The sequence below is a fragment of the Tiliqua scincoides genome, chromosome 7, assembly GCF_035046505.1.
Source record: "Tiliqua scincoides isolate rTilSci1 chromosome 7, rTilSci1.hap2, whole genome shotgun sequence".
Classification (NCBI taxonomy): Eukaryota; Metazoa; Chordata; class Lepidosauria; order Squamata; family Scincidae; genus Tiliqua; species Tiliqua scincoides.
This window is the reverse complement of record NC_089827.1, coordinates 53,919,991-53,942,930: the sequence shown is the minus strand read 5'-3', so window position 1 is coordinate 53,942,930 and position 22,940 is coordinate 53,919,991. Positions and strand designations below refer to the sequence as shown.

At 46.2% G+C, this 22,940-nt stretch overlaps 1 protein-coding gene across 9 annotated transcripts in view; it reads left to right on the top strand.

The window, feature by feature from the left end:
* Positions 1 to 22,940, top strand: part of RBFOX2 (RNA binding fox-1 homolog 2) — a 211,174-nt gene that overhangs the window by 116,175 nt on the left and 72,059 nt on the right. For all 9 annotated transcript variants that reach the window (XM_066634151.1, XM_066634152.1, XM_066634148.1 and 6 more), the window contains one exon: positions 13,079 to 13,303. In XM_066634151.1, the coding sequence (XP_066490248.1) occupies positions 13,079 to 13,303 (225 nt within the window). The remainder of the gene's footprint in view (positions 1 to 13,078; positions 13,304 to 22,940) is intronic.

Sequence of the window (22,940 nt, the reverse complement as noted above, 5' to 3'; positions counted from 1 at the left end):
TGCCTAGCATTTAACAAGGCTATTGAATGATTTTTCTTCTTTAATTTAAAAGATCCTTCTCATCATGTTGAGATAAAACTGCTGGTGAAAATCCGTAGATAGTTAGATTATACCTGTACTGTGTATATTCCATGTAAAGAGAACAACCAGTGAGAAGTTAGGGGTTGGATATGGGAAACTTAGATTCATACCCATACTTGGATTTGACAAAATGGCCCAGAATTTCCCTGTGTCTCAGGACAAAACCAGACAAGTTTTGTGCAGACTGCTGCCAAGACCAGCTGTTGAGCTACCTACCCTCCTGTCCCTCTCCCAGTAATACTTAGGTGGACTTAACATGTCATGATGTTGGGAGTCTGCATATTTTAGTAACCAGCTTTTGTTGTTGTCATCACTGACTCTTCTTTACAAAGTCTTCTGGTGTGTGCAGAAGACTCGTGAGAAGGAGATGTCTTTCACTTCGTGCTGAGGTTTCTCCCAAGGAAGAATAGATGGAGCTCCTCTTGGTGTTTCTCTATTCCCCCATTGCCTGGTAGCAAAATAGGAAAGAAGCATTTCACACCAAGCATTGAGGAATCACAAAGAGGTATTTTTGCTGCTTCTTGCTTTCTTCAAAGGGCCAGTGCAAAAATAACCATGTCCTCTGTGTGTGCCAGGGACTTGGGAAAGGGGGGGGGGAAGGAAGGAAGAATGTTAGTGTTAATTTTTTTTCTTGCTTAGGCTTTGGCAGAAACAGTGCAAGTCTCTGTTGCCACATCTGCCTTCTGTAAAAGTCCTCGTGGAGAACTAATGGAAAGGAACCTTTACTCCTGTCCTCCAGGAGTCTTCCTGTCCTTAATTCAGTCTCCATTGTTAGGAAGAGATGTGAAGGTGGGGTGGGGTTTTCATACAAGACTGGCAGCCCTGTGTAGAGTGTTGCATCTAGTTCCACCCTTTAAAATACTTCACAGAATTATTGTGAGGCTAAGACACTGCACTTTCTGTAGGAAGCATGGGATACAATAAGTTTTTCTGCTTCCATCCTATCTTTTTCATGGATCAGAGTAATGCCTTTTGTCATCTTCTCTGAGTTTTGAAGTGATGGGCATGTTAACTATTTAACTTTATTTATTGCCCTGTCTGACTCTTCTGAAATTCTAATATGAACAACATTTTAATTTCATTAAGATCCAATTTGTGCTACAGAGCAGGCAGAGAATGTGGGGCAGACTATCTTAAGCAGACCAAACAATATTCAACCACTTTGCTATTCTAGGGGGAAAAAATTACAAAGGCATCATATTAAACTGCTTCTTTCATCAGACCATTGCCTCTGATAGATATTTTGCTTGAGGATCTGTAGATCTTTCACTTTCTGTCATCACTGGTTGGGTGATAAGATTAGGATTCTAGGAAGAAAGTACTTCAGTGAGTAACAATCCTAAATGCAGATATTTTTTTTCATTGGAAATCAGCCTGTGCTGTACCCCAGCATTCTCATAACTACTTCAGATGACATTAAGAATTTTAGAAGCCCAAAAGCTCAGTAGCCACAGAGTTGAAAAATGTGACTTCTAAAGGTTGTTGCAGACTCTAGAGTGCATTATGATTTTAGTGCCACACTGTTCTCTACCTCCATTCCCACCCCCAAAGTTCCTGGAGGAGGTTGCCTTAAGAAAAATCAGACCCTGAGAGTACAGCCATTATATGCCCAGAGCAAACATTATGAAAGGAGCAGTTCTGTAGGCTGTAAAGTATCATTGGTCTTGTGTTATGTCAAAGACATGTGAAAGACAAGTGTTTTCTTGCAATTTAAAATGATGTATGTGACTCATTTTTAATCAATTGAAAAACTTTTCTGTGATCCTACAGCAGGAAGAGGAGTTGGAGCTAGTGAAGAGGCATTTACCTCTAGGGTGTTCACTGAGTGATGTGAAACAAAAAATTTATTCTATGAAAAGTGTACCTAATATTTAAGGAGGAAATTATAGCATGACGATGCTAAGTTGATGCTTCCCTAAAGGTGCTGGTGGTGGCAGCAGTGTGCGTAGTCATTAGATGGGATGTGGGGGAGAGGGACTGGATCATCCCATTCTTCAGTGCATTGTCTGCTCTTGTGTTTTGGAAGGTTACCACGCTTGTAAATTGTGCAACTTTTCAGGTACCTAGTGGAAGTTTCAAAAGGGGGGGAGTGGGACAAGGAGCGGTCATGACCATCCAGTATTTATCTTTGCTTTTATCCTAATAGAGTTCTCATTAGGATGACTGTTCTGAAATATTTATTGGCCTGTTTAAATATTAAATACCATGAAGGCAGTACAGCATGATGGTAATTCTGGTGCCTCAGGGGTTGGATGGTCTGCACGTTGGCACATTCCCCCCAGTAATAATAAATACACTTTGCTGCTGTTCCCTTTCTGTTACCACCCAAGTAGTACCTTAATATATTTCCTTTCATGCCATTGCTCAACCTTGCTGTTAGACCTCTATCATAGCATTTCTTGTGGCTGACAGATAATCTGGTTTGCCTCAAAGCCTGTATCCTGGGGTGTGTTGACTCACTCAGCTAGACTGTGAGATCCAGCCCCTGTGGAGTCAGTGGCAGTTAATGCAGCGTGTCCAGTTCTGAAGAGAGAAACACTGGCAAAGGCTGAGCAGGCTAAGGCATCAACAGAAGTTGGTTGAGGCCTGTCTTTTTATTGTTTGGACAAAAATGCAGGCATGATCTGAAAACTCTTGATCCTGAAAGCCAGGATATCTGTCATATGACCACTTCCACCCTGTTACATATTTGGGTAGCTCACGTAGGCCTGGGCAGAACTCAACAGTGGTAGTGTCACACATGCAAAGTCTCTGCTGGTTGCCCCAAGTTTAGAACCAGCTGTCAGTTGGGGTCCTCATATGCAAGATCTTCAGGTACAAGTGAATTGAATTCAGCATTGTAGAAACCCCTTGGAATAGAGAGCTTCCTGGATTCAAATATCCTGTCATAGCAGCGACACCAAAAGTGTGAGCTGTTATTAGATTGACTGCTAAGTAAAATGATACTTAACGCTGAGCTTCAAATCCTGGCTTAGCTACAAAGCTCATTGGGCAGGTGACTCTCTCAGCCCAGCTTATTTTACAGGGTGGTTATGCAGATAAATGAAATAAGAATAAATTTCTTCAGAGAGATTAGTTTTTATCTTTTTGGAGTGCTGGTTGGGGCTTACCATGTTGCTTAAAGGGGAGAAGGGTGATTTCAGAAAAATATCAAAGTGAAGCTTTTGAATTTAGGATTGTGGGGGGTTGGATGGAGATGAATCAAGAGTTGAACCCCTGACTGGCTAGGTAAGTGATTGCAGGAGATGTTTCAAAGTGATGCAGATTTTGGATTTATCAGCTTTGATTTTCAGGAAGGTTATAACCCCAAGGTTCTAGTGGAGGGGTCTTCAAAACCTGGCCCGGGGGCCAGATGCAGCTCTCAGCGAGCCTCTGTCCAGCCCACGGCCAACCTCTTGTCCCCTGAAAGCCTCTGGCCCACTTAGCCAAACATGACTGGAACTTTGCTCTGGTTGTGTCTGGAGGGTGTTTAAGGGCCAGAGAGGTTGAATGAATGAGTCCATTCATTCATTCACTCATCTAAGTTCCATCTCTAATTTATTTAAATTCATTTTATATTTAAATTTTTTTTTCCTGCCCTTAGCACCGTGCCAGATATTTGATGCCGCCCTCCAAAAAGTTTGGAGACCCCTGTTCTAGTGTATTTGTAGTGCTGTTTTTCTGGGAAAAGTCACTTTAGCTTTTCTTGCTTTTGCAAGAAGCTATTGAGGATTGCAGAGGCAGCTTTAAGGGCTGCACTTAAAAATAGTTGTTGGAGAAAGCTAATTTCATTGCGTTGGAGGCTGTGTAGACTTTGAGGGAAGTGCCAGAAAAATTAGGTAACCTTTTAAGCAGGCATTATACCACTTTAAATATGCATCCTTGTTGAGAGTTGGTATGATGAATAGCATGATGAATTGTTGCTAATGAAGTTTAACTGATAGGTTGTCCTCCCTGTCCCCCCCCCCCAGGCCTGAATAACCTTTGTTGTGATCCTACTTCCTGTTAACTTTGAAGGTCCTTAACATTGTGATCTAGGTACTGGCAGAGAACCTCCCTGACAAAGAGGCACTTTTAAAGTGATGTCCTCTTGTATTTAGCTGGGTGGGGGGAGCCTTCATCCCAGCATGACGTCTTTTCCAGTGTGTGTTAGTGTCTCTTCTGTATTTTTTTTTTTTGGTGAGCCCTTTGGGGGCAGGGAACCATTTATTAATTTATCTTTCTATACAAACCACTTCGTGAACTACTCACGTTGAAAAGTGGTACATAAGTATTAATAACAGCAACAAGAACTCACAGGCTATTGTTGATTTTGACGATCATTGGCACTGTTTCTTCTGCAGGAGAACTGTATGTTAGCTTGTAGATATGAGCTAGTGGTAGTTTCAGGGATGAAACAGTAGAAAACAGGTTTGGGAGAAAGATCTGCTTTATAAACATTTCATCAAGAAGTTAAAAAGGTGTCCCAAAAAGCAGCTTTCTGGAGTGTGGTGCTGGTATTGGAACAAAGGCTATGAAGAAAACACTTTCAACATGAGATAGATTTAGAAATGAGTCCTCATCGTCAGTGTGTGTGTGTGTGTGTGTGTGTGTGTGTTTTGTTAAAAGAAAACCAACTCAATGCTCCTCCACCTACCCTTCCTTCCACTGCAGCCCCATGCCAAATGTTTGTCGTATTGTTTCCAGCTTTCCGCTTAAGAGAAAGTAGAGTGATTGCCTTGGGTTGGTTTAGTTCATATGATCCTCTTTGCTTTGTACTGCATTCTTGCTGTGCAGGGACTGATGTGTATGCCTTTGTATGTGTAGCCTACAGTAACATGTGAGTGAAGGATTTGGAGCACAAAATGAAGAATTCAAGACCAAGACTACAGCTGAAATATGTAGAGTTGCATATCCTTCCCCCACAATGGAAAGCGGATACTGTAATGTCTGTCTGCAACCCTGGCTCATTGTGCTCTTTTGAGCCCCACGGTTCCTTCCAATTGATTCCAGATGTGTTTCTTTTTTTCACTTTCCCAGCATTCCTTCCTTTTCCCACCTCCTGTTTTAGCTGGCTGCTGATTCTGCAGGTTTCTGCTTTCTCCTCAATTTTTGGAATTGGAGATTTTAAGGTGGGAAGGGCTGCAGCATGCTGTTTGCTTGTTCTGAGAATATGGAAGGATGTGACTGACTCTTTGTTACCCAAGAAATATAACAAATTTACCAGTATATAAGAGGCTTTTGCTCTGAAGAGAGCACCCATTTTCTAGAGAGCCTTTGAGTGAAAGAATTAAAGTTTAAATGACTGAGTTTTATCTGTCTCCCTTAGTACTGTAATTAGCTTTCTCATTCAGATTGTTAATCAGTAGTAATGATCATGCAAGCACTTCTGATTTGGAGATTTAGACACAGTCATATTTTGCACTGGACGTCATTGTGTTACTGATTTTTTTGTATCACAGCTTGCAGATCTCTAGATCCCCATTGTCCATCTTCAATCTTACCGTTGTGGAGGTGATTCTTATGGGGATTTTGCTTGTTCTAAAATTGCATGAAGTTTTGTAATAAAGCAGAATCATGGAAATCACAGGTTACTGACCCTGTGAAATTAGGGTCTTCTTATAGGGTTGAGTTGTGGTTGAGCCTGTCTTCTGGTTTGGGAGGGTTGTTAACCCCTTGGAACATACCATCATATGGACATACACGTGCATCCTGAAATAATCACTGTCTTTTTTCTTTTTAATTCATACAAAATTGTGAGTCATGCACGATTTTGCTTTTGTCTTCTGGACAGTTTGTCACATTGTCAATAACTGAGTGATAGCGACTTCAACCAAGTGAGTTTACTGTCTGGACTAGCAAACATTCGATTATTTTGCTTCTTCCAACAGTGGTCATAGTTCTAAGTGAGTAGCTCCATAAAAATGGAGAGTTGTTTTATCTAAGGTTCTGTGCCTATCTCTGAGCGCAAATGGAGCTTAATGTTTTATATAGGATTCATGCTATGCTTTGAGAAAAAAGGCAATTCTTCTTTTGTTTCTGTTGACTGGCTTGGTTTCTTCCCTGTGCTGTACTAAGAGTGTCTCTAGATATCTGCTCTTTGCAGTGATTGTAGTGCTTTTGCATGTGGATGCTCAGGGCATGTGAAAGTTGAATGTTCTTTGTGTTGATCCCTATGCTCATTTTTAGTCCTGTGAGGATCAGTGTGGAGGCATAAGCAATGCAACTCTCACCCAGAACCACAGCTGGCAGCTCTTACACTGCTGTTGTGCTAATAACCACAACTGGTGGCACAACAGAAACCTCTTGTGATGTGCTTCCTGTTTTTTTCCAGGTTTGTTGAAAAAAACTATCTAAGAATATCTGTATATCAACACACAGAGCAACTCTCTCTTGACTTTACCTGTATATATGTCTTACTGTTGGAATCTTCAAGTGAATGTTAGCAAAATGAAAGAAAGAGGTAGACAGTGGTTAGATGAGCTGTTCCTTGATGACTTCTTACACAAATGTTGTGTACAGTACAGTTAGTGGTGAAACTGGTCTTACTGGGCTCTACAGTTAGCATATACATATTACATCTGTTAGGCAAAGTAATTGCACAAGCCAGGCTATTCTATAGCTAGTTCATGTACTGTGGATACTTTACTCTTCTGAATTCACAGACAAGTGCAATACTGCCAGGAGATGCTGAAAATATTATTATTATTAACAATATTTATATACCGCTTTTCAACAAAAGTTCACAAAGCGGTTTACAGGGAAAAATCAAATAACTAATGGCTCACTGTCCCAAAAGGGCTCGCAATCTAAAAAGAGGCAAAAGAACAGCAGCAGGCAGCCACTAGAAAAGACACAGCTGTGGTGAGGAGAACCCGTTACTCTCCCCCTGCTAAATAAAAGAGGAGCACTCACTTGAAAAAGTGCCTCTTACCCAGTTAGCAGGGGTTTATACATTGAGGTGAAATACAGTGAGGTGAAGGTAGAAAATATTTGCATTGGAGCTGTGAAAGGTTTAAAGAAATTCCTTTTTTTAATTCATATTTTACTTAGATTTTTACTTGGATTCTGAGTGGATTATGGGGAACTCTAGGGAAGTACAACTGTCTATTAAGAAAAAAATGCATTTGCCAAAACATTTTAAATAAGACATGTAGAATGATTCTGTCAGTGAATTAGTTTTAAAGGCCTTCCTTGGAATTCTAAGCACATGCAGTCACTGGAGATATTGATGAGAAAAGAAGGTTATTGAATTTCCATTTTCTAATCTGACATGTGAAAGGCAGTGATAAGACTCATGCACAATACTAGATCCTCATAGCCTTTTCATTTGTTTGTTCCTGCCTTGAGGTGGGACTATTTCAATATTTAGTTTGTCAAGTGACAAACAAAAAATTCCACTCTGTAAAGCTGAACTGCACCATCCAGCTTGGTAATGTGCAAGCAAATAAAATATACAGTTGGATCCCAGGATCTGTGAAGTTTCTGTTCTGGAACCCTCTGCAGATACCAGAATCCGGGATTGGACACTGGGGTTGAATTTTAAATGCCCCTAAAAACAAAAAAGAATCAAAATCGTGCCAAACGTCACCATTTCCAAGCCTGAGAAGCTTTTTTAGCACTGAAAGACCCACTTCCGGGTTGCATAGAGGTTCCTTCCTTCTCCCAAGTTGGCCCAGAATGCAGCACAATTTTTTAAAAAAACAACAAAACAAAACCAAAGTGCCCTTCCAACCAAGGAGGTATTCTGAGACCAGGAGAGGCTGCACATGGCCTTCCCAGGCCTCAGAGAGCTTCCCAGATGTGACCGGAAACGAAGTCAGCTGTCCAGCATGGGTTTGATACACATACTGAGTCAAATCCACGGGTTCCGAACCTGCAGATAAAAAGGGTCCATCTGTACTGTAATATGTTTTTAATGGAAGGAGTAGGTGTAGGAAGAAAATGTATTTCCAAGGAATGCAAATGTGTAGAGCACTTTCCGGCAACCTTAAACATTCAAAGAGCCATTTGGACCCGTTTTCCGAAGAAAAGAAAACCTCAGCAGCCACAAAAGCCTCTTGACATCTAAAATGAAGATAACACTGCATATATAGGTTTTTTTACCTTTATGCTATGTATACAAACAACCATAGTGTGTTAAAATCAATGGGATTTCATTTGACTCCAAAGTGGAGTCAGGGGAGGGGAAAAAAAGGACAGATGCTGCTTTGCGCTGAATCGAAGCAATGGGAAGACTTATGCAGGCTTACTCAGAAGTAAGCGCCTCTCTGATTTTTCATGGGGCTTCCTCCTTAGTCAGTGTGTGTAGTATTAGGATCGCATCCTCCACCCTCAGACTTCTTTTGGGAAGTCTGCCCTGTCAGTTTCAGAGGGACTGACTTCCATGCTCAGGCGCACTGACCAGGAGAGAAATTGCACGAAGGCCAGAGGCGCTGATTCCGGAGTCTGCTCCCAATCCTAAGCATGCCTACTCAGAAGTAAGTCCCATTCAGTTCAATGGGGTTTACTCCCAGGAAAGCGTGCACTCCCTGCAGGCGTACTCCAGGGAGCTCCAGGGTCGGTCACCCCATCTCTTCTGCAGTGGGGGGGGCAGCATTAAGGCAAAGGGTGTCACGAAGCCTGCCAGACTCAGAGGGATGGAGCCGAAGGATCCCCCTGCCTGCTCTGTGCCGGGGGGGGGAACGGCGCCAGGGTGAGAAGAGCCCAGCCTGGGCGCAGGGGAGGCGGACGCGCACCTCGGGCTGATCACTTCAAGTTGCGGGGAGGGGTCGGAGGAGGCTTCGGAGCACAGCTTATCTGCCTTGGAAATGCCTTTGTATTTTTACATAGTAATTAGTTTAGCAAAGGGGGTGACAGAGAGGCGCTTCTGTCATCCCCTTTGCCACTTTCACCCGCCCTTCCCCGCTGAGCCCATGCGCCACCAGCTCTCCCTGCCTGGCCACAGGGGTCCCTGCAAAGGGCCCCCGCGCCTGCCACCAGCAGCCCTGTCCCCTGCCCGCTGCAGGGAGAAGGAAGGAAGGGTGCAGGGAAGAGGTGCCCGGCTGCCTCCCACGCCTGCTCGCAGTGGGGCGCCTGCAGGCATCTGCTCGCAGTGGGGTGTGGAGAGCAGGTGCAGGAGAGCGCCGCTGCCCCTTCCTTTGATGCCCTTCCCCGCTGAGCCCACGCGCGGCCGTGCCAGCGCTGCCAGCTCTCCCTGCCCCCACTTGGGAGCCGCAGCAGACCGCTAAAAGAGCTGCATGCGGCTCTAAAAACACAGGTTGCAGACCCCAGGTGTAGAGGAACCAGGAATGCAAATGTGTAGAGGAACCAGGAACCATCGAGAGGATGTATGAAAGTGCTTTTTTGTTTTGGGATACTTTCAGGTATTGTAGAATTTTTGTGTAGCATCAGTTGTCTGTCAGAGAACTAGATTTTTAAAAATGTCAACTTGGTGAGTTTGTTAAAAAAAAAAAAACAACTAAAAGGGGTGTGGAGTTTATTGCCCTTGTGGTTCTGGAGTTGCACATGAAAAATGTGTAAGCTGTTGCTGCAATCCAGAGCCATGTGTGTGTTCTAAAGCAGGGGTCTCAAAACCCCTATCCAGCCCGTGGCCAGCCTCTGATCCCGTGAGAGACTCTGGCCCAGTTGACCAAACACAACCAGAGTTGTGCTTGTGGGGTGGGGGAATGGGGGTCAATTTAAGTGTGTGCTTTATTTCTTCAGCTGTGTTGGTGCTTGGATAAATCCTGGGCATTTGCACCCATTCATTTATTCATTCATCTAAGTTCCATCTCTAATGTATTTATTTAAATTTTATTTAATTTTTTCCCCCGGCCCTCGACACTGTACCAGATACTTGATGCAGCCCTTTGGCCGAAAAGTTTAGAGACCCATTCTAAAACGTACACAGAGCTTGTGAATGTGTAGATTGCACCATTCATTTCAGGGACACAACATATCTGCGTGGAAAGGATTTAAAACAGTGTTTAAATTGTGGGAAAGCAATTTGATTTGACCGAGTCAGGCAGCAGCGTTGCCTGTGCAGTCTTAAACATTAGATGCTTAACCAGATCTTCCACTAATTGTGCAAGCCCATTGCTCTCATCCCCCTTTGATAAATGGCTCTCATTGTCATGATAAATCACTAAACAGGATCATGTATCAGTAAAATATTATAGTGTTTTGGGATAACTCTTATGCTCCCTGCATCATATATAAATCCATCCATCAGCTTTGGTGCAGCCATTAAAAAAAGTTGCATTAAGTAAAGCAGTTAAAGGAGTAGGGAGGGAAACCTTTTCTGTGTAGATGCTAGAAGATTTATACCACTGGGACTGGCAGTTGATAAGTAGTTTCTAAGTTTTGTGACTTTACAGATGCAGAAACAGAATATTCTGTGAAGACCGTAAAAATTGTATGCTGGACTGGGGATTCAGTAAATTAAACCAGTCTCTATGCGACTATGCAGCACTATCATTGAATGCCCTTCCTTTTCTTTCTCTCTGCTACAGGCATGCATGATCATATGACTCCCAGCGGACACTGACCTGATATACTAGTGTCAGAACAAATTTGGGATCCAGCCAGATTTGAATGACCTGGCATTTACTAGAAGTGTTCTGAATTTAACATTTCCCTTTGCTCAGAATGAGAGTTGTAGGTCATTTGTTAAAAGGATAGAAAGCTTTCTTGAATGTGGTTCAATTTTTCTGCATTTCCTGCTCCAGGATTGCTCTGTATAGTGATTCCCTTTGGAGCAACCAATCAGTGATCCTCCTCTTTAGCATAAGTGCTGTTTCCTGCTCTGATACGTTTTTCAGTATTGCAGTGTCCTGTGCGTTTTGAGATCTGAGCAGGCATAGCTATGTGATGAAACTTTGCCTCCAGATTGGAAAACTTTATATGCCAGTCTGAGGTCAGCATCACTGTGAAGTCTCTGAGGGCACAGGGTCCTTTGAAGGACTCACTGCTTGAGAAGCTTAACCATTCCTTTGTAAGAAAATTTCCTGTCTTTTTTTGGTAGGAAAATGTCTGTCTTTCTCTGTGTGTTTTGGACACTGGGTAATGCACAACAGGGTGTTGAGAATGACCTATACTGACTCTTAAAGTGCTAGAACTGTTCTAAAGTTCTTTGGTGTCTTTTGACATATCTGTTTAATAGTCACCAAACTTCTAGTACATCTGAAGCAACGTTTATGAGAAAGTGCTGTTAAAGCCCATTGTACTGTCAAAGCTATCTCTGTGGGATGCCACAAATTGAGGAATGAGTATAATTAATGCCTTGTTTGAAAGTAGATGTTCATAATTGGGGGAGAGAGAGTGCCGTGTTCTTTGCACTGCATTTCATAACTCCCTTTTGAAGAGCAGACAAAGAATGAAATTCCATTGAACTGGCACCTTGATTATGTGTTTGGTTTCTACTTGGCATCATCAAGGCCTTTATTTCTAAAACTTACCCTCCTGTCTAGCTGAAGCAGTTCCCAATATAGTAGTAAAGATAAAATACACCCAAATATAAAAATAGCAATAGTAAATATAAAATCCAAAAGAGAGAAAAATTAAAATGATCCAGAAAGGCCAATATGGTTTCTCCAGTTAAAACCAATTTCAGGTATCACTTCATCAGGTCAAATGTCATTGAAACAAGGAGGATTTTTATATTCCCTCTGAAATTTAGAAGAAATTCAACCAGATGGAGTTTACTTGGCAAGATATTCTGTACGGATAGTGCCCTCTGAGAAGTGCTCTATATTTGATGGCCACATACTGAGGCTATGATATGCCCTGTGCAGCACCTTTTCAGAAGATCTTAAAGTGTGAGCAGATAGGTGGCAGCCATTCCTTAGATACCTTAGTGTGAAACCATTTTACAGCTGTGATGTTACACGTTTATAGTAAAGCAGGTACTCTGCCAATCAGCAGAAAGCCTTTAAGCTTGTGAGATATGCTTTGTGTTTGTTTTTTTTTACTAAAAACCTGAGGTCCACTTTAGCCAGGAACAGAGTGGTGGTGGGGGGAGGTGGTCTTGTACTTAGAAGGGATTTCTGAGCACATGCAGCAGCTAGGTTACTGATTGGGCCCAACTAGGAACATATAGGTCCAACCTTGTTATACACAGACTTTATACATGGATTTGACTCAACTCAAATGGCCACTGCAAATGAGAAGGAATGTGCTGATCCCGGGAGAAGGGGAAAATGCATCCCTTTAAAATCAGTTATTTTAAAAAAAACTGCTTTTCTTACTGTTGTAGAGAGACAGTCATGGAAGCGATCATTCCATTCTTCAGCTGAGCCAGGCAAAGGCAGGGGGCTCTTTGCACTTCTAGTTGCCGACTGCCTCTCTACAACAGTAAGAAAAACTGTTTTTAAACCACAATTTTAAAGGATGTACTTTTTTAATTTTCTTAAACTACTTTTATTTAACACATTTTTTTATGGTTTTAGCAAGGAGTCCCAGAATCAAATCCCTGTGGATGTGAAAGCTCAACCTTTTTCCATTAGGAGCAATGGAGGGGGAAGAAACCTGGAAGTGGGTCTTTAAATCTATTTTTCCACTGTTTTTTATCCACTAGGGGTTCTGGAACTGAACCCCAGTGGATAATGAGGGACGACTTATACTTCCTCTGTTCTTAACAAGTACACTAGCTGCCTGTACATTTCCAGGCAGAGATCAAAGTCCTAGTAAAGAAATTTCAAAGTCTTAAATCACCTGGCAACCTCATGGACCACCCTTTCCCACAGAAGCTTTCTTGAACTTTACAATCATTTCCAGAGGTGATGGTTAGAGTTCCCTGTTTTCCGATGTAAGGCAAGTTGTGATTAGAGAGAGGGTTGAGCTGGGTACCAAATCTGATGTCCTTCCAGCACCAGATGAAGACTGGAAGGTGAAGGCCTTCCAGCACATCACTGATGTATCTGATTTTAACAGATTTATTGGCTGAGATAGACAATTGTACTGGAATAGATCTTTTTTCCCCTTTAACTTTCCTTGAAATAATGTTTTAGTTTCTTTCTTGGTGATATATTAAATACTGTCTCCTTTTTTCACTCTCCAGGGTAACCAGGAGCCGACAGCCACTCCTGACACAATGGTCCAGCCATTCACCACAATCCCATTCCCACCTCCCCCACAAAATGGGATCCCAACAGAGTATGGGGTGCCCCACACTCAGGACTATGCAGGCCAGACCAGCGAGCACAATCTGACAATCTATGGAAGTACACAGGCTCATGGAGAGCAGAACACAAATACAGCCTCCACACAGAATGGATCTCTTACGGTACGTATAGGAAGGACTTATTTCAGATTTGTTTGCCTAATTTCTTGCATTTGGATTTTCTGAAGTGGACTAGATAGAACCTCTTGTGGCAGGAATTGGATGCATAGTCCGGGCGGAGCACCTCTTGCATTTTATGCTATATTCTTGGTTAATGGAGAGAATTCTTACCAGTCACTGGAAGGAGACCTGGAGATGGGCAGACACACATGAAACAGGCTTGCTTATTGGTATGAAAGTTTGGATTAAGAGAACATCTGCTAGATGTCTAAAAATCAATTCATCTTTCTTTATAACTGGTCCTATATGCCCTTCGTGTGCCTGATGGATCCTAGAAGCCTTCTTACATCTGATGTACCTCCCACTGTGGATCAGGCCCTCCTACTATCCCCTCCCCACTTGTGCAGTTTATTAAAGAAGGGTGAATGAGAAAGGATTCAGTTTTCAGGCATAGGACACTTATATGTAGCTTGTCCAAGGTGGCTTGATGTTATGAGAGCATGATGTCCAGCCATTTAGGATGCACCACCCAGACATCAGTTCAGATCTTCAGCATGCCCTGCCTCATGCAAACCAGTTCCTCTTGGTCATCCTCTTTCCTGCATAGATAGTACAAAGTGACGGATGGTGACGAGCATCCAGTATACACTGGAATGGAAACAGTGGGACTTCTTAAGGTGTATTTGTGCATCAGATTAAGCTATTCAACAATCAAAAGGGCCACACAGTCTGCTTTGACATTTCACTGAGACTCCAAAATGAATCTGAAAAAACTTGACCCTTAAATTCAACACCTGTTGTGAAATTCCATACCTACTCTCAAAACAACAATTCTTTGGGAACTTCTCCATTCTGAAAATGGTTGATTTTGTTGGGTAGAGTTCCTGTTAGTGACATACTGTAGTGTCCATTGTGGTGGACAGGGAGACTCTCTAGCTGCCATTCAGCCACTTATCATTAATACTTTTACCTTCATTCTTGTTGCTGACATCATTATTCCTCAACTGGCAACTGCCTACAGATTTTCCAAATGAAAGCTTTATCCACCTGTTAAGCAATTTGCTAAGTCTTAACTTTCTAATAAAGAGCATTATGGTGAGAACCTTGAGTGCCCAGCAGTGGATTTAATCTTTTAATGCTTTCAGTTTTCTTGTAATGTGCCTGGCTCATTGCAGTGTTTTTTTCTTCTTGATAACTCTGGTACGAGTACAGTGGCCTTGATTGGAGAAACTTGACTGGTTTAGGTGTATAGGAATGTATAGCATAGAATGTGTCTATAGTGACCAATTGATGTCAAAGATCATGTCTTTTAAATATGGTTGATATTGTTTAACCACTAAATAAACTCATCTTTGGAGTAAAAAGAAAAAAAAAACACATCTTGATTACAAAGGTTTGTTTAAGCTCAGAATCAATTTCATATAAACCCAAGCGCAAGTTGGAAGCCAAATTCAAATAACCAAAAGCAGGACAAGATAAGAAGAGCCCAGCTGGGTCAGACCAAAGGCTCATTTAGTCCAACATCCCATTTCCCCAGGTGGCCCACTAGTTGCCTCAGGGAAGCTCGAAAGTTGAAGATGGAGGCATGTCCCTTTCCCAGCATTGCTATCTGCAACTCCTATTCAGAGATACTGCTTCTGGCCCCGGAGGTAGTATACAGCCATTGTGACTAGTAGTCACTGATGGGTGTGTCCTCTGTGAATTTGTCTAATCTCCCTTCAAAACCATCTAACTCAAACTGGTTCTCAAACTGGTGAATCACAGCCCACCAGGGAACTGGAAGAAGGACATTCCCCCTTAAGGAGAGTGGTCGAGAAATAGTCACGCTGCTGCTGGGTAAGAAGGGTTTTTAAAAAAAACTTAACTGGGGATTGCTCTCTCTCTCTCTCTCTCTCTCTCTCTCTCTCTCTCTCTCTCTCTCTCTCTCTGGATAGCCGTCTGTAGACCCCCTCTGCAGCCCTTCTCACACCTCCAGAGTACAAAGTTAAAAAAAAAGAAAAAATAGCCAATCATGGTGAAAACTAGAAGTCCCCCCCCCCTTTTAACAGTACTTGAGGGGCACAGGGAGGGCTGCAGAAGTGGTTGCAGGCTCCCCCGACCCCCCAGAGACCCATAGCGACTCCCAGGTAAGTTTAAAGAAAAACTCTTTCCTTAGCAGCAGAGCAATCATGGCAATCGCATTGCTGTCTGCTCCACAAACACCTACCAGTTCTTAAACATTCCCTGAGAGTTTGAGAACCGTGGATCTAACCTATAGGCTAACACCACTTTTGGTGGTAGCTAATTCCGTATATGGATTTTGCATTGGCATAATGAAGTACTTTTTTTCTGTTCTCAGTCTCCTACCAATCATTCACTGGATGACCCCCTGGTTCTAATATTGTGAGAGGGAGGAAAGAAAACTTTTGGAAACATGCTTAATTTTATAAAACTTGAATAATTTCCCCTCTTGGCTGTCTTTCCTAAACTAAAACATTCTGGATGTTGTAGTCTTCTCCAGTGGGTTCTCCATGTCCATCTTAGTCCTTACAAGTGGGTAGCTCCTCCCTCTCAGGTAGGCAGGCACCTTTTGGTCATCCTGAGGGGAGGGGCTGTCAGGACTCCCCAGACTGGCCTAGCCTTTCAGCAAAGCAGGACAGAGAGCTGAACCCCCCCCCCCCACTGGAGAAGCTAAGAGGGTATTTTATTCTTTTTACCTTTTCCCTAACTCTCCAGCCTTCCAGCAGGCAAGAACTGCTGCTGTCCCTTTAAGAAAGTTTTCCTTTGTTTAAGGAGCAGCCTGCCTGGAGGCTCCTGCTTTAGAACAAAGCAACCGAACCTATTTTGAATTTCAGTACTGGCTTTTAGAGAGTTCCCAGCCAAACCTATTTTGAATTTCAGTACTGGCTCTCAGAGAGAACTCTCAGAGAGTTCCCTTTGTTTTAATATATATAATATAATAATATACAGTATTTATATACCGCCTTTCTTGGTCTTTATTCAAGACTTTATTCAAGGCGGTTTACATAGGCAGGCCCATTAAATCCACGCAGGGATTTTTACAAATTGAAAGAAGGTTCTTTTTCAAGAACCACTACATTCAAGGTGTTACACTCCGATCTGGTTTAACATTCTGGCCTCCATCCTCCCACGCTCCGAGCAGATGGAACAGCTCAGCTGCAGCTTGCCAGCTGCTTCAAGGTCGCACGGTGCCCGTGGCCTCGAACTGGCGACCTTGTGGATGTTAATCTTCAGGCAAATGGAGGCTCTACCCTCTAGACCAGACCTCCTGCCCAGCAATTCTTGCTCTTGAATTTTGCGCCTTTCCAAGCAGGAGCTCTGTGCTGAGAGGCAGCAGCTAACAGAGTCCGTTTTCAGGGCTGCCCTCACTTGACCCAGGGCAGCCGTGCTAGCAGCAGCAGCAGCTGTTCAATGCGGAAGCGCCCGGGCTGCCCTCATCTGATCCCAGGGCAGCCCCCCCACCATCCCAGCAGCTGCACACCCAGCAGGCGCTCCCGCATTTCCAGCTGCTCGCCCCCCCCACACCTGGCAGGGGTGAGGCAGGCTCACCCACGAGCACTCCGGAGCCGCTCTCCCCCAGCAGCAGCAGGGTCGCGGTGCTTCCTTCTCCCCTCCCCATTGTCCCAGGGCGCCACGCGGGTGGCGGGCACCATCTTGGATTAGCGTCCGAAGAGCGCGAAGACCAGCCCCCCCCAAGTGGGGCAAGGGTGGCAGAGGCAAGCTTGCGGCGACCACAGGGGCTGTGCAGCCTCTTGAGCCACCTCTAGCCACAGCAGGGGAGTGTCGGAGGAGAGGACCACATGTGGACCGAACTGGACTTTGGAAAAGTGATGTGCTCCCCCCGAACTGGTGGGCGCCCGGTCACACATGGCCATCCCCAACGAAGCCCCTGATGCGCACACTCCCCGCACAGGGCTCAGCGCCTTAGACTGGGGAGAGCTCTCCAGGGCCATCCAGGGCATGGTCCAGACCAGTGTCAGCGCTGCCATGGAGGCACAGCGACCACGGGGGGGGGCACCCCAGAGCACCCACCCACAGGGCTTCCAGCTTCCACCCCAGAGGAGGAAGAAGAGGAGGATGACGAAGATGAACCCACACTCCCCCCTCCAAGAGGTGCCAGACGTCATCCGTGCACAGTGCCACCCCTGAACACACCTACCTCCAGGAGCAGGATCTGGGCAAAGGGAGCTCCCACGCCGCATCTGCGGAGGAGGGAGAAATATCTGGGGACTAGGTTGAGACACACAAGCCCCACCTCTTCTATCCTGAGCAATTTAACAGGCTAATCTCAGGGGTGCCTCAGGTGCTAGACCTGCAGTCCAAGCGCAGGGCCCAAGGCCAAGTGGGGGTCTCCAACAGTCTTCCCAAGCCAGCAGGAAACCCCCCCAATGGTTTCCCTTCCCTCCTTTCTTCCAACAACTGTTGGACAAGGAGTGGAATAACCCAAATAGGGGCAGGGACCCCAGCAAGCCTTCCACCAGGTTCTACAACCTTCCCCCAGAGGTCATGGCCTGCTTCAAGTCACCCCTAGTGGACACCCCAGTAGCAGCACTGGGAACTCCAGCCGTCCTCCCCACAGACAGTGATGGTCTCCCAAGGGACCCCACAGACAAGAAGGTAGAATTAGCCACCAGGAGGGGATTTGAGACCTCCTCCAATGTGCTGTGGGCCTCCGCTTCCCTCTGCTCTAGAGCATTGGTCCTTTGGCTTCAGCAGTTCAGTGACACCCACAAGCTACACTCCAGGTCTCGCTTGGATATCAGAAAGATGGCGTCAGCTGCCGCCTTCATAGCAGACGCAATAGCAGATGCCCTGCAGTTCTCAGCCAGGGCCTGGGCAGGAGTTACTACATGCCGCAGCACCTGGCTGCGTAGCTGGAACATGGATGCAACCTCACAGGCCAGGGTCTCCAGCCTCCCCTTCCCCTTGGCTTCCAGGGAGCCAAGTTGTTCGGGGATGCCCTGGACCTGCTACTGGTGGAGTGCAGGGGAAAGAAGATACTGCCCACCAGGGAGAGGAACCCAAGGCACGCCCAGTGGTCCCAGCGCTGGCCCTTTCGGCCATCAAGGAGCTCTCAACCCATTACCTCATCCTTGGTGGCCCCTTTCAGAAGTCAAAGACCCTGACTGGCACCCAAGACGGCCAGCCCACAAGCCCAGAGGATAGCAGTTCCAGCACTTTGGCGCGAAGGGCCCAAAGTCTCAATGACAACCAACCATCCTCGTCCCACATCATTGGCGGAAGGCTGCAACACTTCGCGGATAGATGGGACGAGGTGACCACCAACCAGTGGGTGCGGGACACCATCTGCTGGGGGTATGCGTTGGAACTCCATGTGACTCCACCAGCCGGTTCCTACGGGTCCCCACACCCAAGTACCCGCTAAAGCACAGGAAGACACTCGAGGCAATCCAACACCTCCTACAGGTCGGGGCCATCAAACCAGTTCCAAAGGAGTAGTGGGGGTCCGGGGTGTACTTCCACCACTTCACCTTGCCCAAGAGATCCGGTGGCACTAGGCCATCCTCTACCTCAAGTGGCTCAACAGATGGATGCAGCAACAGAAATTCAAGATGGAGATCCTACATCCTGATGTCCATCAGAAGGCACAGCTACATGACCTCACTGGACCTCCAGGAGGCATACCTGCACTTGCTCATTTTGCCCACCCACTGCTGCTACCTCAGGTTCTGCTACCAGAACCAGCACCATCAGTACAGGGACTCCCTTTCAGCACCAAGGGCCTTCACCAAAATCCTCATCGTGCTGATTTTTCACTTGCTCACAAGGGGTGTGGCTGCCTTTCTGTACCTGGATGATGTCCTTCTGAGATCTGCCTCACCAGAGGAGGGCGCCATACACCTGCACCAGACCATCCAATGTCTCCGGAACCACAAGTTCCTCATCAACTTGGAGAAGAGTCACCTGACACCCTCACAGACCATAGAGCACCTGGGAGCAATCATCGACACCTCCCAGTTCAAAGTTTTCCTGTCTCCAGAATGGTGGGTAAGACTGCAGACCTGATCAGCGCTGTCCTTCACTCCCCCAGACCGGACGTACTGATGTTGACCTGTCTCCTGGGTATGCTGACCTCCTGCCAGGACATCATTTCCTGGGCCAGGTACAGGGCACAGACCCTCCAGCACCTGCTGCTGCCCTTCCAGGACTTCATCTTCTCCAAAAGGAGCAAGCGTGTCAGACTGGACCCCCTCACTCTCAAGGACCTTCGATGGTGGACGCAGCCACACAGGTTGGACCAGGGCTCGCCCACCCAGATGCACCACAGAGCCATCCTGTTCACAGACGTGAGTCTCCAGGGATGGGGGGCCACACCCCCGAGGAGGTAACCCAGGGCCGCTCGTCCCCAAGTGAGAGGACAGCTCACATCAACCTGCTAGAGCTGAGGACCATTCGACCAGCCCTGCTGACCCTCCCCCGACTCAGGAGTCAGAACGTACTAGTGTATACTGACAATATCGCGGCAAGGGCCTACATAAATCGTCGAGGGGGCACCAGGTCAGCAGCCCTGAAGAGGGAGGCGCACAGGCTGATGCTGTGGGTGGAACAGAACCTCACCTCCATCAGAACCAAGCACATCGCCGGGCCGCAAAGCGCAGCAGCAGATTGGCTGAGTCGCCAGGATCTTGACCATTCAGAATGGAGGCTTCACCTGCCGGTCTTCGCCTGGATCAGCTGCCAGTTCGGTCCAATGACCATAGACCTGTTCACCAGCAGCCATAACCACCAGCTGCCAAGGTTCTTCTCCCAGGGACGCTGCCCAGAAGCAAAGGGGATGGACGCACTCCACCAATGGTGGCCCTGAGGGGTAACGTATGCCTTTCCCCCCACAAAGCTCCTTCAGAGGGTCCTCACGAAAGTCAAGCTAGAGCAGGCCGAGGTCCTCCTCATAGCCCCAAACTGGCCCCGCTGGCCATAGTACCTGAACCTGCGGGAGCTGGCCAGCTCCCCATCCATTCCCCTCCCCCAGCACCTGGACCATATGTCACAGGGCCCAATCCTTCACCCACAGATGACCAAACTCCATCTAGCTGCCTGGAGATTGAGTGGAAAAGACTAGCCAAGTCAGGCTACTCCCCCACCGTCCTGGCTACTCTCCTCTCCGACTGGAGAGGATCCACCAACCAGCTCTACAGCGGAACCTGGAGGGTCCTAACTGAATGATGCCAAGTCCGAAATCTTGACCCAGAGAGGATCAGGGTCAAGGACTTCCTGAGCTTCCTCCAGGCAGGCCTTGACAAGGGCCTCAGCACAACCACCCTTAAGAGACAGGTCTCAGCGGTCGCCTCCATTCTGGGGTCCCCCAAGGGAAGGGCCCTGGTGTCACACCTGCATGTCAGAAAATTCCTCAAGGGTGTGAGAATCCTCAACCCGCCCCCCATGACCAGGGCTCCCACGTGGGACCTGACACTGGTGCGGAGGGCATTGACGAGGCCTCCTTGTGAACCTATGGTGACGTGTTCGCTAAAACTATTATCGCAGCAGACCCTGGTGGGCGTGACTTCTGCCAGAAGGGTGTCAGAGCTGGCAGCCCTCTCTGTAGCCAAGGAACTCTGCCAGATCCAGGAGGATTGTCCTCCGCACTGACCCTACCTTCCTACCCAAGGTGAACTCCCTGTTTCACTGCTTACAAGAGGTGGTGCTACCCACCTTCTGCCCCAACCCTTCTCATCCCAGAGAGCGGAAATGGCATACCCTCGATGTGCATCGGGCGGTGAGCTTTTATCTCTCCAGGACCTCAGCGTTCAGAGGCCTTGTTCATCTCATTCTGACCTAGTGACCAAGGCAGGAAGGTGTCTCCCTCCACCATTTCCAGATGGGTTAAGGAGGCCATAACCGAGGCCTACAGGACATCCGGCAAGGACCCCCCTAAGGGCATGGTGGCCCACTCCCTCAGGGGGGCCACCACCTCAGCGGCATTCAGGGCTCACCTCTCCCTGGAGGCAGTATGCAGGGCAGCTACCTGGAGCTCGCCTAACACATTTATCAAACACTACAAGATCCGATGCCTTCGCCTCTGGGAATGCAGCCTTCGCAAGGCGTGTCCTCCAGAGCGTGGCTCTATAAGCTTACTGCAGCTCCCACCCTTGAGGAGCACTGCTTGGGCACATTCTACTTGTAAGGACTAAGACGGACATGGAGATCCCACTGGAGAACGGGGAGATTTGTACTTACCGTGAATCCCCCTTCTCAATGGTCTCCATGTCTGGATTAGTCCGCCCACCCTCGCAGCCGTAAAAAAAAAAAAAAAAAAAAAAAAGAGGAGGAGAAACAGACATGCTGAACACCAGAATGGTAAAGTCAGGGGGACGCAGTACAGTGCAGAGTAGCAGTAGACCCGGGGGTAGGGCCCTGGACCACCTGGGCCCATTCTGCACTCATCCCCTGAGCCAACACACAACGCAACACATGACACCAGACGACCACCACTACAGTGCATCCGGATGGACACGAGACATCTGGAGTCAGGGCCGGGGCTCTTCAAGCTTGGACAGTCTGGGGAGTCCAGGGAGCCCCTCCCCTCAGGAGGACCAAAAGACTCTGGCCTGCCTACCTGAAAGGGAGGAGCTACCCACTTGTAAGGACTAATCCAGACATGGAGACCACTGAGAAGGGGGATTCACAGTAAGTACAAATTTCCCCGTTTTCTCATAAGGAAGGGAGCTGTTGCACTTCTTCAACTCAACAGTATTCTCTGTAGCAACCAGAATTTTACATAATGTTCCTGATGTGGCCGTGCCACAGATGTATAAGGATATACAGTGATGCCTCGCAAGACGAATGCCTCGCACAACGAAAAACTCGCAAGATGAAAGTGTTTTGTGATTTTTTGGTGACTCGCAAGATGAATTTTTCTATGGCCGTGCTTCGCAAGATGAATTTTTTTGCATTTTTTTTTGTGTTGGTTTGTTTTAAATCGCGCTTCGCAGGATGAAAATTTCGCAATACGAAACGACTCGCGGAACAAATTAATTTCGTCTTGCGAGGCACCACTGTATAAATATTAGCCATTTTATTTTAAATCCCTTTTTGAATTATCATAACCTGTAATTTGCTGCCTTTACAACTGCTGCACACTGGGTCCACATTTTGAGCTATCCACCACAGTCCCAGAAATTTCTTTTTTTGGCTCTTCACCAAAAGCTTGGTCCATCAGTATATATGCAAAGTTGGGATTTTTTTGCCTCAGGTGCATCACTTTACACTTACTGACATAAAAGCAGATATTTAATTTTGTGGTGCATTCACCTGGTATGGAGATCCTTTTAGAGTTCTTCACAATCCATTGGATTTTCACACTTATTGATACATAATAGGGTAGAGAGCACTTCTTTCTCAATCTTGCTGCTGCAACATAGGTTTAAATCTTTTGCATGGAAGTATATTAAATGTGCAGTGCAGCAGTGAAAAAGATGAATCCGGAATCTCTTAAATGGCAGCCCTGAGGTGTCCTGATGGTATTTATGCTGGTTTCATAATTGTGCAGGCAGGTTTTATTTAATAAAAGGAAGGAGGGAATGAATAATGTGAGCCTTGACCTTCGCCACCAGTTGTTGCCAAGCATCCCATTCCTCTTCCATATTAGGAGTCATCTCTACTATACTGCAGGAGAGCGCAC